Here is a 16,485-nt window from a genome sequence, read left to right as displayed (position 1 = left end):
ACATGCCTGCCTTCTGAATTCTGGTAGGTGAAAAGATGTCCTTCTCAGACATGGCCCCTGATCTTATTATATTAGAAGGAGATTGGAACCTGTCATCTCTTGCCTTGCCTTGTCCCTCTGTGATCAAAAGCCCTGCACCCTGGAATGGCAGCGTCATCTTCTGTAGTGTGTGCATGCTTACTTTTTTTTCATGCTTGCAGCTGCAGGGGCAATGGGGGAACTAGGTGACAAAGATGTAAATGAACAGTCAGCCTCCTGGATGAATTAGTACTTCCTGATTTCCACAGAGAACTGGCTACTGGGAAAGAAGGTCTTTGATGACACTGTGGTTTCCATGACAACGGAGACAAGCCATTCTTTCCTGGTTACTGATGCATTTGCGAAGGATACTCACAGACTGAAGAGGTGAGATCACTAGAGAGACACGCAAAGCGCATAGGTAGGTGCCTGCAGCCAACCTGTGTGAGTGTATGAGCTGACCCTGTGAGTGTGCCCTGGGAGCCTGTGTGCTCATTCATAGGACAGGAGAGGTTCTCACTACCACTGTTTGAAGTGAAGCCCCAAGGACCCAGCCCTGTCTCTTTGTTCTCAGGTAGCAACCCTTTGGTGCCAGCTTTATCATTTCAGGCCCTGAAAGCATAGTTCGCCAACACATGTAAATGGATGCCTCCTTTCTGTTTGGCGATGATGGTCACTTGTGCTCTTGACAGAATAACTGCATTTGTGCGGCAGCTCCTTACCCCTAGATATTTGTGGCTTTTGTTGTCTTAGAGATAAGCCAGAAGGCATTTAAGGAGGAGGTAAATGGGGGGAAGCACCTCTGGGGCTGGGGTTGGGATTTAGGAGTGGGAGGCAGGTTCTGAGCAGCAGTTTCCTTGGAGGATTGTTGATGCCAAGTGGTGATACTCTGTAGGCCTGGATACCTAACAGAGGAAGTAAAAAAAGCCTCTGAAAGACAGCTGCCTCTATACTGGCCACGCTTAGGCAGACTGAGGTTAACAAAATAAATCGGGACAGTATGAACACCCGAGGAACGGGCAGACTTTGTCCCCTCAACAGGCACGAGGTTGTGTCTGTGTCTGAGACTTTACAGTGCTCAGCATTGGGTTAGGCACCAGCTGGGCATTACAGGGTGTGCAGCTGCATTTCCCCTGTAACCCACCAGCACATCTGGATCCCTCTGTGTGTCTCTGCTCCTGGGTGTGAGCAATATACACTGTGCTCTTCTTGCACCCTCTCACCAGACTGATCCCCCACCCATGTGTCTGTCTTTTCACAGGCAGGGAAGCCATTGGTCCCATCTGGAAAAAATGTGACTAGACTTCACACACAGAGACTGTGTGCAAGTTCTTAATAGAAGGCCTTTGGTCCCAGGGCTGAAGCACGTGCTGAGACAGATTTCAGGATTACATCTCTCACACTTCTCCTTGTGCCTCTGGAGAAGATATTGCTGTTTTTACCAGAAAGGTAACTATCACAGAAATGTCAGCAAACCATTGGTTGAAAATAGTGGTCTTGAGGCAGGCAATGCCTTGCCTGAAACAAGGAGGCAGGTAGCAATACAGATAACATTTAAGCAGGCTGTAGGAAAGGCAAAGACTTTTATATGCCCTGGAGCAACAGACATACACAGACAGAATACACACTGAAGTTGTGTGGGGGTGGGAGTGAGTGTGGCCTGATATGAGTGCACACACATCTCTTTATGACTGAGTTACAGATGCTGTGTGGATACCCTGGCTTGTGGGCTTGAGTGCACACATAGTATTCCCAGGAATGTTTTCTGACTGAAGTATGTGGGTCTGAGAATGTCTTGCCTGAGGCATGTGCAGGCCTGCATGGGTGCATTCTATAAGTGTAACTCTCCCATCTGTGATTTTTAAGGGTGCCCTCTGAGGCGTGGTGGCTGGATGATGGGGTCGTGGTTGGGCCTGATGGTGCTCATTTAGCCTTGCTAGAGGGCTTGTTTGAGGAAGGTCCAGCAGATAGCAGCCTAATGTAACTGAGGGGCTTTTGTTTTCCTCTGTGTCCCTCAGGAGACACCCGTGTCACAAGGCCCAGGACTCCAAGGGGGCCGAATAAGAGGAAGCCAGCCAGCCCTGTGAGATGACACAGCCTCATCCGAGGAAGGGTTCCTGTTGGTGATCCCTAAATTGAGCTCCATACCTCCACCATACACATTTAGTATTGCATCATCCAGCAGGTGTGGCCTGACACACAGCTAGCCTCCTTTATGTAGATAGCCAGTTTATGCATTGTGAAATCAGATTTGAAGTCAGTAAGGCTTGGATGGGAATGCAAGAGGAGAGATTCTGCACATTTGCATAGTGAATAGGGGGACTAGATATATCACTAGCTATTTATGGATACAGAGGGTGGGAAGGGAAAGACTGAGGGATTGAGGAGAATCTCACTTGCCCCCCACAGTTCTGTAAGGTTAGGAATTCCTAGGATAAGGTCTGAGGTCCCTATGCTCTGTGTGCCCATACTCACAGAGGGTACGCAGGTTAATGGGAGTTCCCAAGAAGAGTCCACAGTGCACTGTCTCACTGTGCCTTGTGGTGCCAGGGTAATGACAGGAATCAAAATTGCATCCTGGTGTGAACAGTGAGCAATGATGGCATGTGAGCCCTTCATGGATCTTCCTCTGCATTATAGTCCTCTTGGCAAGCACAGCGAAACTTTTTTGGGGATCAGACAGATGTGGTTCCCCTCGGGCATGGGTGACATGCACACAGCTGATAGGAAACTGGCTGGCTCAAGGCAGAAGCAGTCAGGAACAGAGTAGCCACCACCCTAAACACACACACACACAGACAGGGACAGAGAAAGAGACAGAGAGAGGAGAAGAAAGGTATGAGATTGCACTGAGAAGCCTAAGGGGAAGGGACTATGTTGAGAGGCACAATATGGAGGAACATGAATGGGAGAGCTATGCTACCGATGATATTGGATACTACTAGACATAGGGATGGGCAAGTGACCACCCTTGTCATCAAATAGCTGCTTTAATTTCCCAACTGTCTAAGACTTTATGGATTAAAATCAGGGCACAGTAGTTGTAGCCAGGAGAGGTAAGTGGTCTCGGATCTGTTGGAGGATCAGTGCCCATCACAGGCAGATGTGGGTGTGCAGGGTCTACTACAGCCTTGACATTGCAGCAGGATGGTGCACAGTTCTAACAGAGACATTTGTCACCCTGTCAGACTTATCACCCTGTTGCTCACCATCTGACATCACTGAGTCTGCCAATTAGTAAGCATATCTCCACAGTGAAGAAGTGTCTTCTTTTTGGGGCTCTCGCCACGTGTGTCCTGTGGACACTTGATCCCATAGCGAGGTCCAAAATGGATTTGGGAACAAACAGATCTGAGCTAAAAGATTGGTGGGGGGCTGGGGGAGTGGCCAGAAGCTATGAGCAGCCATCCTTGATTGCCATGTTATGTGAATCACCATGAAGAGTTTTCCACCTCCTCGCTGCTCAACCTGGAATCACACAAGTGTGGAAGGCTCATGTACTAGGTTGTCCACAGACTTCCTGGGATTACCTCCCTAGGGAAGAGAAAAATGAGGCTTCCCAGGGATCCCCAAGGTACTTACTGGGTGGGCAAGAAAATGCACAGCCCTTGTAAAGATACCCACCTCTCTGGGAGGAAGTTCCACACCCCAGCCTCTGGGTGGAGAACAACATTGTTACAAGTGTGTCATGTCTGCTCTGGAACCTTTGCATATCTTCTCCCACATCTGTAGAACAGACTTTGTGAGCTTCCTTCATTTCTCTTGCCTCACATCACCGATTTAAGGCTTCCATGCCTGCTAAAGCCTATTTATTTCCTTCCTAATGCAGCTCTGCTTCCTTCTCCCATCTTACAGGATACGCCCACATAACCCTAAGGGAAATCAGTTGGAGCTTCTCTATCAGATTCTGGAGGGAGTCCAGCACCACAGGGCAGGAAAGCCTGGCCAGAGACGACCAGCAGGCAGTCACAGTGCCCACCACAACCAAGGCGGTCAGGTCACCCTGTTGTGATCAGCACAGCTCCAGAGTCCTGTCACCATGGGCTCCGCAGAGTATGTGCTCTGTGGCTGGAAGGGTCAGCTATGGCCTGCAAGGGTGTTGTCCAGACCCGGGACCTCGGCCCATAGTAAGAGGAGAGGGGCCCCTTTCCTGGAGGTACAAATCCTGCTTATGGGTGAGAAGATAAGAGTGAGGAGCACCGAGGTAAGGCCCCTAACCAAGTCTGAAATTGTGACCATCGCCTCCTCAGCAGGGAAGGAGTCACAGGGCAGTAGCTTTCCAGGGCAGACCAGGGCATACAGGAGAGCACTCAAGGTGGCACTAGATATTCTGGGCGAGGGAGCCTCTTTGTTACAAGGAGGAAGGGCAGGTGGCCGGAGAACCAGCACGACTTCTCCAAAGGTTCCGAAAGAGCAGGCCAGCTCCAGCCTACGCCAGTGCCTGCAGCTCCAAGGGAACAACCAGAAAGACCAAAAGCTCTCCCAGAGGAGTCCTGGAAAGCAGGACCACTGCCAGGGTCCTGTGTTGCGGATGGGCTCACAGAAAGTGCCCGCCGTGCAAGGGGGGAAAGCCCAGGCACACACTGCTGTTGGGCCCCCACATTTTGAGATGCAAGGGAATGTGCTAAGAGGCATCAAAGAGGGGTCAAGATACTCAGCAACTGCAGGAAATGCTGGTTATAATTTAGGAATGAGAAAGCTGAGCACATCTAAGCTCAGGCCTTTGAGTGCCCCAACCTCCCGGGAGGGTGTCCAGGCTAAGAATGAGCAGCAGGCTGCCTCTAGGCCACCAAGGTGCCTCTCAACCTCGTCCAAAGCCCTCAAGCAACAAACAGGGTGTGCTGGCCTAGAGATCTGGGCTACTGGAGTCCAAGGGAAGACCACCCTCCCAGAGAACAAGGAAGACCCCGGCCCAGGAACCCTGAGGCCAGCTGCAAACAGGGCAACAACAGCTTGCATGCCTCCAATCCCGAGGCTGCGAAGATCCCTCCGCATTGCTAGCAAGAAAAGGAATATCCATGTGCCATGTCCACAGTGCAGGTTCCCAGAAATGCAACCTCAGGTGCACTCAAAGGCGACTAACACCAAGTTCAAGGGGAGGGGGACCGGGATTCAGGAAGGAGGCCAAGCCACCAAGGTGGTTTCTGCCCAGCCGCCAAATACTATTGAAGAAGGAATGCTGGTCTGGTTCAAATTTCAGGACCTTCCTTTCTGGCCAGCAGTGGTGAAGAGTGTCAGCCAAAAAGACAAGGCGGCGAGGGTCCTGTTGATTGAAGGCAACATGCAGTTTGAGCACAGGGGTGTCCGTGTCCCTCTCCACAAGCTGAAACATCTGGACTGTGGAGAGAAAATATCGCTCATGAAAAGAGCCAGCAGAGAGTACAGACAGGGCATCAGCTGGTGCTTCTCCGTGATCGACCACTACAGAGAGGGCTTGGCCTGTGGCTCCTTCCTGGGCTCCTTCATGGACTACTACACTGCCCAAGCCAGTTACCCACTAAGGAGAGGCATCCAGGAGGGGGAACTACATATTGATTTCCCCAAGGTGAGCTATGCCGATCTGGAAGACTGGGAGGAGGAGACGGCCCTGGGTGGAAAGAGGCCCCACAAGAAACTCTTACCCGACCGTATGAGGGCCGCTTGGGACAGAGCCAACCAGAAGCTCGTGGACTTCATTGTGAAGAGAAAGGGAGCCGACCAGCACCTGCGGGACATCATGAAGGGCAGAAAACAGTCCAAGTGGCTGGACGATCTTTGGAAATCAAGGAGGGAAGTCTTCTGCATTGAGACCTACCTGGAGGATGAGGATCAATTGCATCTTGTGGCCAGGCATTTGCAAGAAATATCCAAGGAAGCAGACGAGGCCCTGCTCTCGCTGACAAGAGGAGACAACGTGCGGTTTACCATGGAGGTTCTTCTTCCAGAAGCAATCATCTGCTCTATCGCTGCCCTGGATGAGCTCAGCTACAAGGAAGCAGAAGAGAAGTACCTCCGTGGCCCACCAGTGCACTACCGTGAGAAAGAGCTATTCAACAAGACCATCTTAAAGGCTGCCCGAAAGAGGTCAGCAGCCAGGGCTTCCAGGGCCCCTTCTGCACCCATTCCTTAGAAGGGAGCTCCTTTTTTCAGCCATCACCTCCTGCAACTCCCAAGACAGAAAACAGGAAGCACCTCCAAAGAGGAACATCGGGGAGACTGTGGGGTGTGCTATGGGTGCGGGGACAGCTCCTCACTGAAAGTTTCTTTCCCTACCTTGAAATAAATGTTTACTTTCCTGTTTGACAGTGCAGATGTCTAGATGGATTCTACAGACAGACAGATCCTGTCAGCTTCAGGCTAGGCCTAGCCCTCTTTGTCCCGTGCCCCAGTGCACACAAGTCCCGTGGGTGTACCTCTCTGGAACCTTGCCAGCCCTATGTGGAGCACTGGCTAGCTAGGCACAGCCTCGCACTCTCTGCAGGGACCCCATGCATCCAGACAGCACGCCAGGTTCCTGAGGACACCCTGCCTCTGACTCCCCCATACTTCCTGTCCTCTTCTCTCTAGGGTGCTACGAATGGGGTCTGCTTGGCTTCCCCTGTTTTCTCCATTACCTCCCCCTTTGCTCACATTAAAGGAGAGGAACAGATGTGTGTTTTGAGGCAGTTCTTTGAAGCTAGAGAAAGGAAATGAATGTGACCCTGGAGATAGTCTGTTTTGAAAGAACATAGTGTATTGTATTTTACAATCTTTTCCTCTCCTTCCCTCTCTCCCCTCCCTTCCTCCCTTTCCCTCTCCCTCCCTTCTTCCTTTCCTCCCTCTTTTCCTCCTCTCTCTGTCTCTGAATGTGTGCACAAGTGTGCAGATGTCATAGGTCAAAATCTGGTGTCTTCTTCAGTTATTCTCCTCTCTACTTTTTGAGACTGGATTTCAGACTGAAGGTGTTGCTCACTGATTGTGCTAGAAGGGGTAGCCAGGTGGCTCTTTCAATCCTCCTGTCTCTGTTACCCCAGCACACAGATTAAACATACCTGTCAGTTTGCCTTTCTTTTAAATGAATACTACGTAATGAACTCAGGTTTTCACCCCATGCAGGAAGCACTTTACATTCTCAGCCATCCTCCACTCCCCTAGAGACTACATCCTCTTAATGAGAAAGATGTGCCAATTCCGTGGGCTGAGTGTCTGCAGTAGCAGACACTACTATCTCAGCTTTTTTCACATTTCTGAGATCACAGACTTCTGGTGTTGGCCGGGGGCCCTCTCATTCTTTGGAGTTACTGACACCTGGGGTGTACTAATGAGAAGCAGGCCTGCCCTACCTCCCAAATGGTCCTGTTTCTCCCTCTTGGATCACAGTCCTTGATGTGTTTTGGAGATAGGCCACTGAATCAGTGCCTCTGTGGACCCTGAAGTACAACCTTATAAGCACCTGAGTCCACTAATCCCCTTGTTCTCTGCTGAATCCCTATAAATATCCATGTGTCCTCCTGCCCGTGCCTCTGGATTCATGACATCTGTTCCCTTCCTATTTTACTGGAGAATGGTGAACATTAGGCCTTGATGCTAATTACTGCCCTTCCTTTCTATGCAGTGAGCTCTTACCTGTGCAGAAGACCAAGCATGGTGCAGGTGCTTGTATTCTCAGTAGTGGGACTAGCCATCAAGGAAGTTGTATTACATCTGCTATGAAGTGACTAGCCTTTCTATCTTGGCATCACTCAATCAATAAGCTTTGCTAGGAGAGAAGTATAGTCATAGTACACCAGCTGGTAGCTGATACCTGGTAGCTCAGTGGCCCTACCAGGATTAAATGTTACTCCCATGGCAAATCATGCCAACTCTTCTTATTCTTTATAAATGCTAACAGATACAAGTTGGAAGGACTATACTGGAGATGCATGTAATTAGCTACTTTAACTTGCTGGTTGCCTCTTTGTAGCTTTACTTCTTTATCTATGAATCAGGAAGTGTTGCATACACATTTCACGTATTTGGAATAAATTCAAAGGGTCAATGTAAGGCAAAAAGAAAAAAAAAAGATTTTATATGTAAATAATCCACAACAGTATAGAAAAAATAACCCTGCAAGCTTGAGGAAGGTAAAGGAAATGAACTAAGGGCTCCCAGCCTCATCAGCTTTCTCCAGAGGCTTCCTACTTGGCAGAGAGCAGACATGTGACACAAAGAGGAAACAACATAATGGGACTTGGATTTTTTTTTTAATGGAGCCTGAGTTTCCTTTGGATGTGAAGTCCAGCTTACTGTAAATTAGAACAGGTTGGTGGCTGTAGGCTAAAGAAGATGACGATGTGACCTGAGTAGGGCACCCTGGCACCATTCACCTAACTGGAGACAAGAATGGTACTCTGACTTAATAAAACAAATACCACAGATGATAAACCAGGAAGTACAGTGGATATCCTGACAACCAGCAGTTTCTAGTCAAGTGTTGGTCCCCAAAGTAAGGTCCCACCACAAAGAATCAGTGCCTGATTTTGAAAGGGAAGATCATGTTCATCCTTTCTCAGGGGCAGCAGAACTGATGCAGGAACTAAAACAAAACAAATTTGGAAGCATGAAAAATCAGTTTTTAGACACCACAAATCTGTTTTCTAATGAAATTAGATTAGAAAATCTGATTTCTATGTGCTAATCTTCAGTGGCAAGCCTGAGAGCAGGTAAGGGAAAGAACCCAGGAATCATAATAAATAGAAGATGTCCTGGGAGACCTCAAAGACTCGGACACAGAGAAACAGCAGATAAGAACATCCCACACTCCAAATAACTTAGGGGTTTGTCAACACACAGTAGGTCTAAAAGGGCTGGGAAGAATTTAATTCAATGTATTCTCAAAATTTTCTTTCAGAAGGAATGCTGGTGATTTCACTGAATGCACTGGATAAAATAAAGATGCAGAGAGTTGAGAATAGTGTCAAAGAACAAAAACACCCCACCCACCCACCCATTCACCCCCCCATCGCCACCCCTCCACACTCCCCACCCTCTCACCCCACCACTCAAGGAGAGAGAGAAAAGCACTGGAGAACACAAAGGAAATTATCAGCATGGCAGAGTTCTCAAAGTCAACAGAAGAGGGAGCTCCACATATGTGAATGGAAACAATCAGCCTGTGCTATGCAGTTCTTCCCCAAGAGCAAGAAAACAAATTCCACTTCATGTGAAAATGAACTAACAAATGATGATCAAAGGCAAATCTTATGCAAAGTACTAACAGGGGAAAGAGCAGAATAACACTTTTCTAGACTCCCTTGTTTTAAACTAGGATAAAGTCATTAAGAGAATAATCCAAATTGTGTGTGCTTATAACAGACATGTAATCACAGATACTCTGGAGTCTCAGTCAGGAGGATCATACACCCAAAGCTTGCCTAGGCAACAGTGAAAGCATTTCTCAAAAATTAAAAGTATAGTAATAATCACCCCTGCCCTGTGCCCATCTTCTACTGACCTCACTGGCCCACTGATGGCTCCAGTCTCTCCTCAAAGCCACCACAGGCTGATCCACTAGCTTTTGGACCATGGCCAACTTCAACCACACCTTCCATTGTCATCAAGCCAGAAAGCATACAGTGCTGGCTGGTGGACAAGATCATCAAGGGCTTCAAGCAGAAGGGATTCCTTGTTATGGCCATGTTCCTTTGGGCTTCTGGTGAGCACCTAAAGCAGTACTACATTAACCCAAAAGACCATCTTTTCCTCCCCAGGCTGGTAAAGTACATGAATTTAGGGCCCATGTTGGCCATGGGAGGAGCTAAATGTGGTAAAGCTGGGTGGACTGATGCTGAGAGAGACCAATCCTGTTGTTTCTAAGCCAGGCACCATTCAAGGGGGTTTCTAAATTCAGGTTGGCAGCACGTCAGTTAAAAGTGCTAAGAAATATATGAGTGTATGGTTTAAGCCTGAAGAACTGACTTTGTGTTCATGACTGGGAATATGAATACTGGTAGAAAAACCAGGTCCTTTCCAGCATTATTGATGGATCACTGGACAGAGCTCTTTACTCCACTGAACAAATGGATCATCTTTTCTAAAACATATTCACCAATAAAGCCTTTGGAAGAGTTTGAAAAAAAAAAAACAAAAAACCAAACACCCCTTAATTATCAGTCATCTTAGGATGTGAAGGGGTATTGACAGTAGCTGTACAGGATTAGTTATTTTGTATTGAGTCAAAAGGTAAAACAACCACCATGAAAACAGATGTTAAGACTTTGTTATTAGTGGGCTGGGAAAAGATTAAGATAAAATATCTAGAATAGGGGGTGGTAGGAACCAAGAAAGGAGCAATGAGTCAGTATTGGCTGAAAGTAGACAGAAAAGAGAAAAGATATAAAACCAATCATGTATGTCATTCTTGGCTTTCAAAAGACTAAGATCCTACAACCTGATTAGTCTGATTAGTCTATGTTCCTTGGGAGAAGAATAAAAAGGAAAGAGTAGATACACATACACACACACACACACACACACAGAGAGAGAGAGAGAGAGAGAGAGAGAGAGAGAAACAATTTCTTTCTTGTTTGTTTCTTTTTCAAGACAGAAATTTCTCCGTGTAGCCTTGGCTATCCTGAACTCACTTTGTAGACCAGGCTGGCCTGAAACACACAGGGATCTGCCTGCCTCTGCCTCCCTGAGTGCTGGGATTATAGGCGTGTGCCACCACACCAAGCTGAGAGAAACAATTTCTAAAGAAAGTAGAAGTATAATTGTCTAGGCAAACGAGGTAGACGGGTAAGAAAGGGGAAGATTTGCTCAACATACAATATGGGTAAGAAAGGGCTAGAGAGTAGCTCAGTGGTAGCCTTGCATGTGTAAGGCTGTAGGTTCAATTATCAAGTACCAAGGGAAGATAATGCAAGATATGAAGGAACACCGCACATCAGAATTATAAAATCACAGAAATGGGGTGATTGATTTAGAAAGTAAACATTGGTGAAATTTAAGAGTTGTTTGTTTTGTTTGTTTGTTTGTTTGTTTGTTTTAATTTTCAGTAAATAAGATTAAATTTAAAGCGGCTGCAGGGGAACAAAGGGCGGGCAGATCGGTGGGGAGGGCCAGGGCACTGCCAGGCCAAGCCCGGGAGCTCCACATGCTGCAGCTGCCCCCACCTCCCCCACACCCCCGCCGCCGCCCTCGCCGCGGAGCAGCGCGGAGCAGAGCCCACAACCTAACCGGAGACAGCGGCCAGGAGCCAGCCATTGGGCGGCCTGGAGGCGGCGGCGCAGGGAGGGTCCCGAGCACGCCTGTAGCCCCGGCTGCCGCCATGGCGGACAGCAGCCCCGGGGGGGGGGGGGGCTCGGCGTTGGGTGCTCCTGTCCCCGGGCCGGGCAGTGGCAACACAGGGCCCCGAATCTACTTCCAGAGTTCCCCTGGGGCCGCAGGCAAAGGCCCAGGGGGCACAGATGACGATGGCCTGGTGAGACCACAAGGGAAGGACACCATCAAGGAGCTACGGAAGCGCCTCAACGTGGAGGAGTGGATCTTAGAACAGCCAGCTCACACGTCTCTACGACTGCCAGGAAGAAGAGATCCTGAGCGCAAGATAGATGTGGATGACCTCTTGGACATGGAAAGTGATGACACCTGGGCTGCTAGAGTCAAGGAGCTGTTAATTGACTGTTAAAAACCCACTGAGGCCTTCATTTCTGGCCTGCTGGACAAGATCCGGGGCATGCAGAAGCTGAACACACCTAGAAGTAAAGGTCCTGAGTCAGATGGCTGTGGCTCCCACAGCACAATCGCTGGCCCCCAACCTCGTAGCAACAGCAGCCAGGCCTGGTGCCATGAGCAGATATCCCTATGCCCCTGCCTAGGGGTCACTTCCATTGCCCTCAGTTTTCCATTTTTTTTTATTGTTATTAAACTGATGGGACTTAAAAAAAAAAAAGATTACATTTAAAAAAGAACCATACATGACTGTGGTGGTTTGAGTAGGAATTTCCCCGGAGACTCATGCGGTTTGAATGCTTGGCCCATAGGGCGTGACATTATTAGGAGGTGTGGCCTTTTTACAACTTATTGTTGTAAGTCTTATGTAAGTTATATTCTAATTCCCACATGTTTGTTAAGTACATAAACTTACTCTGCAGTCCTGAATATAAATTGGAAGTAGGTATGAATATAAATTGGAGTAGGTGTGGCTGGAGGAAGTGCATCACTGTGTAGGTGAGCTTTGAGTTCTCATATGTGCTCAAGCTACACTCAGTGTGGCACACAGTCTCTTCCTCGTTGCCTGTAGACCAAGATGTATAACTCATAGCTCCTTCTCCAGCACCATGTCTGCCTGTGTGTTGCCATGTTCCTACCATGTTGACAATGGACTAAACCTCTGAAAATGTAAGCCAGCCCCAATTAAATGTTTTCCTTTACAAGAGTTGCCTTGGTCATGGTATCTCTTCACTGAAGTAAAAGCCAAACTAAGACAGTGGTTAAACACAACATATAATGCCTCAAAAGAAACAGAGGTTTGGAGAGATGGCTTGGTGGTTAAGAGCATTGGTCACTCTTTGAGTGGTTTGCTTCCCAGCACCCACAGGGGAGCTCACAGCCATCTGTAACTTCAATTCTGAGGAATCCAACATCCTCTTCCAGACACCGTAGGCACTGGGCATGCATATAGGCAAACATTTGTACACATGTTGTTGTCTTCAGTGAAACAGATAAAGAAACCAGGTTGCACATTTAAAACAAAATGGCAAAGAGAGGAAGAGGATTCAAGAGAGATGACAAATATAAAAGGCAGACAAAAAATTTCTATGCTGCATATAATATACATCTCCAAAGATAAAAAATAAAGCAAGTGAAAAGAACAAACGTGAAAATGTCTAATTCAGTGAAACCTTCCTGTGGTGTTCAAAATCACAAATAGAAATGTACCTGAGAGAACTAGCCCAGAACAAGCAAAACCCAATTGTGTTGTAGTGATTGAGAGACCATAGAATTAAAAATTAAGTTTTGGGGGTACTGAGCTAGAGAGTTTAAGACATAACCTGCCAAGCTGGCCTGTGCCAAATGCAGGGAAGAACTGACCTTGAAGCATTCCTTTCTGCTCATTAAAGGTACCGTTGCCAGGAAACAGGCTAGGGTGGCCTTGCTCTTAGCACTAACTGAACTAACTAGACCTCTTCCTTAGCAATAGTCTATCAGTCCAGGGCAGGACATTCCAACTGATACCCAAGGCCAGCCCGGGACAGGGTGTTCCAACTGAAGCCCAAGGCCAGCCATTCATCTCTCCCCCAATGAGAGAAAACAAAGAAAGCCAGAACCTTTGGTTTTGGGCGCCTTCCCACAGCAAATAGTTTTGAAATGTAGCCTCCCTGTTACTTGCCAGGCTGAAATCCCCCTGCTTTGGGTGCACTGGGAGGGACTGAGTCTTATTAATCACCCTCAATCCTGAGCTGGGTCTCTCAGCTGGATACCAATGCCTTGGTGTCTGTGACAGACCCAGCTCAAGTTGTGAATAAAGACCCTCAAGTGTTTTGCAACAGACTAAACTCCTGGTGATCTTATTGGGGTCTTGAGAATCAGGTATAACATGCTGAACTTTAGAGAAAAACAAGTCTGGCTATGTAGCCAAAGAGGTTAAGTGTATAATTGAAAGAAAACTAAATTCTCCTTAAGGTGTTCAAAAGCAATGCTCTTGGACAAAATGGAATTAAAAAAAAAAAAAGCAGTCAGGGTAGGGATGATCATAGAAAAGGATTTAAAATCCAGCCAAGTTCACCTTCAAAGTGTGAATGCAGCAAAGCCTCATGGGCATGCAAGAACTTGCAGAATGGTGTTACCTTTCTTAGGAATCTGTACAAGAATAAACTTCAAGAGAACAAAATTACTGGAAGGAGATTGGAAAAGTAAATGTTTCCTTGACTCAACAAGTTTCAGGCTAATGAGAAAGTTTACCGTACATGCCGCAGAGTAGTAGCTCTATACAACACATCCTAGAATGAATAAAGAACAAGAAAAGGCCAACCGAGCAAACACTGTTTACAGCATCCTTTCATTACTGTGGTGGAAAATTACCTTTGTTCTCATTGCTGTAAGTTTTATGTAAGTTATATTCTAATTCCCACATTTGCTAAGTACATGAATTACTCTGCAGACCTGATTTTTTTTCTCTTTTTTAAATTTAAAATTTAATCTTTTTTCACAATTTATTCATTATGTATCCTGATTGAAGCCCCCTCCCTCAACTCCTCCCAGTCTCAGCCTCCCTCCCTCTTCCCCCATCCCCTTCCCCTAGGCCACTGAAAAGGAGCGTTCTTCTCCTTTGCTATCTGCCCATACCTTGTTAAGTCTCATCAGGACTGCCTGGATCCTTTTCCTCTGTGTCCTGGTAAGGCCACACCAGGGGCTCTCTGGAGGCTATAAGATAGCTTAATCTCTCAAGTGTGCTTGTGATTCCTAGAACTAAACACTATAGAAGCCTAAAAGAAGTGAGGAACACAGCACCCAGGAACCTCTGGAGGACCCAGATTGTTCTAGAAATTATATTCCTTACTTAAAAAAGTTTTTGAAAGAAAATCCAGCAAAGTGTTCTCTAATCTGGAAAATGGTTTCAGATTAGGAGGAGGAGAAAACACAAGAGAAAGCAAGTAGAAACAAACAAGGAACAAATAAAAAGAAACAACAGGTAAGCAAAAGCCCAAATATGTCTAGGTTCTTTTTTCTTTAGATTTATCTGTTTTATGCATATGATATGAGTGTTTTACCTGCATGTATGTATGTGCATCTCATGTATGCCTGGTGCCTGTCAAGGTCAGGAAAGGGAATTGGATCCCCTAGTACTAGAGTTACAATAAGACACAATGTGGCTGCTGGGAACTAAAGGTGTTTGCAAAAACAATAAAACCTCTTAACTGCTGAGCCATCTCTTTAGCTCCCAACAATGGCTAGTTCAGAAGTCTTGGGTAATAACCTGAATGAGCTCCTCATACATGAGCCATCTCAGCTAAATAAGAATTGCAGTGCAATTAATTACATATACAAACACATGTGTAAGTCTACAAGTTCAACATAACAAAAGTTGACTTCGGGAAGTTACTAGATGATAGAATAGCAACATTTTGTTTTGAAAATTAACAAATTAAATGGGAAAATTTTAACTTGTATCCAATTCCCACACTTTGGATTACTAGAACAAAATACCACGAACAGTGTGGCCTGGAAACAACAGAAATATATCTCACAGTTTGGAGGCTTGAGAAGGTCAAAATCATTATGTCAGTAGATTTCAAAAGTGCAGCAAGTCTGCTTTCTCATAGATGACACCATATACCTATGGCCTTATGACATAAAGGCTTGCCATCCAGAGTCCCTTCTACAAGGTCACTAATCCATTCGTGAGGGTTCCATCATCAGGATCTCATCACAATTTTAGGCCACAGCCTCTAACACTATCAAGGAAGTAACCAGATTACAACAGTTCTCAAAATAGGGTCACTACATGGAGACTAAGTATTCCACATATGAGGACATTTCACTTTTAAACTACAACAATTACCTCTTGAAATCACCCAGAAAGTAAACATCTAAGCATTAAAAATAATGACTGAGCCAGCCTTGTTGCATGTAGCTGCAATCTCTATACTTGGGAGGCAGAGGCAGGAGAATTGAGAGTTCTAAGGCTAGTCTTAGCATGGCAAATATGTCTCAAAAATGGGAGTGTCATGGACATAAGGAGAGGTAACCAGAACTAAAATCAGCAAGAAATGTCATTGGGTAACCCAGGCTTCATCACAGGACACTACCAATCACTTGGAATAATTGATATTATGTAAAATGTTTCAAAATTGGGCTTTCTGTTTTGCTTTTTAAGAAGAAAAGGGAATAAGTTAGAATAGAAAAAGAGTATCATTTGTTTATACCTGCAAAGCAACAGAAATCTTGAAACTATTTCCCCAAGATTAGGGAAGCATCACTTCATCATCATTTCTTCTGCCATGGCAGTTTCATAACGGATGATTTCCGTCTGACTTTCTCAGTGTTCCTTGTCTTCAGCAGGGAGATCAGAAAGCTGGACACTTTCTCATTGTCTCCATTGGGGCTTTGCTTCCTTGTCAAGATGTGTAAGCTTTGGAGATTATTTTTCAAAGATGGAGAGTTAAGTCTGGGGAGTTAGGAACATGATCCGAAAATAGGAGTGGGAGATGTGATCGAAAAATATGAAATACACATGTGAAAATATTGTAATCAAGCCTACTGCTTTGCACAATAAATATGCTGTTGGGATAATCTCTTGTGCACTGTGTAAAGGCTGTCTTTGTATTATTCAAATGCTGATTAAACATACACTGTCCTCACCTTCTGATTGCTTTAATAAAGAGCTGAACCGCCTATAGCAAAGGCAGAAGAACATGGCTGGATCTTCTGGGCAGAGATAGGAACTCTGGGAAAGAATCAGGCCGGGAAAACTCACCAGCCAGACACAGAGGAACAACACCAGGACTAAGACCAAGAGGTCATGGG

At 46.3% G+C, this 16,485-nt stretch overlaps 1 protein-coding gene and 2 pseudogenes across 2 annotated transcripts; all 3 read left to right on the top strand.

The window, feature by feature from the left end:
* The first annotated feature begins 381 nt into the window (after positions 1-381).
* Positions 382-6,338, top strand: Pwwp4 (PWWP domain containing 4). Of its 2 annotated transcripts, none has more exons than XM_055591809.1 (4): positions 382-439; positions 1,280-1,467; positions 2,037-2,137; positions 3,874-6,338. In XM_055591809.1, exon 4 carries the CDS (start codon positions 4,058-4,060, stop codon positions 6,125-6,127), a length of 2,070 nt encoding a protein of 689 aa, XP_055447784.1. In that variant the 5' UTR covers positions 382-439; positions 1,280-1,467; positions 2,037-2,137; positions 3,874-4,057; the 3' UTR covers positions 6,128-6,338. The 2 variants fall into 2 exon arrangements, with proteins under 2 accessions (XP_055447784.1, XP_055447783.1); XM_055591808.1 differs by having other exon boundaries at positions 2,037-2,203.
* A 3,201-nt stretch (positions 6,339-9,539) lies between these two features.
* Positions 9,540-9,946, top strand: LOC129665275 (nucleoside diphosphate kinase B-like; annotated as a pseudogene).
* Positions 9,947-11,110: 1,164 nt separating this feature from the next.
* Positions 11,111-16,485, top strand: part of LOC129665274 (uncharacterized) — a 31,556-nt pseudogene continuing 26,181 nt past the window's right edge.

This window comes from Psammomys obesus, unplaced genomic scaffold, assembly GCF_907164565.1.
Source record: "Psammomys obesus unplaced genomic scaffold, mPsaObe1.curated_primary_1811, whole genome shotgun sequence".
Taxonomy (NCBI): domain Eukaryota; kingdom Metazoa; phylum Chordata; class Mammalia; order Rodentia; family Muridae; genus Psammomys; species Psammomys obesus.
Note: the sequence above shows the minus strand (reverse complement) of the source record. Positions and strands in the feature narration are given on the sequence as shown.

What these genes read in the sequence shown, in the direction of transcription:
- Pwwp4 (XM_055591809.1), top strand. Translation starts at nt 4,058, where the DNA reads ATGGGCTCCGCAGAGTATGTGCTCTGTGGCTGGAAGGGTCAGCTATGG.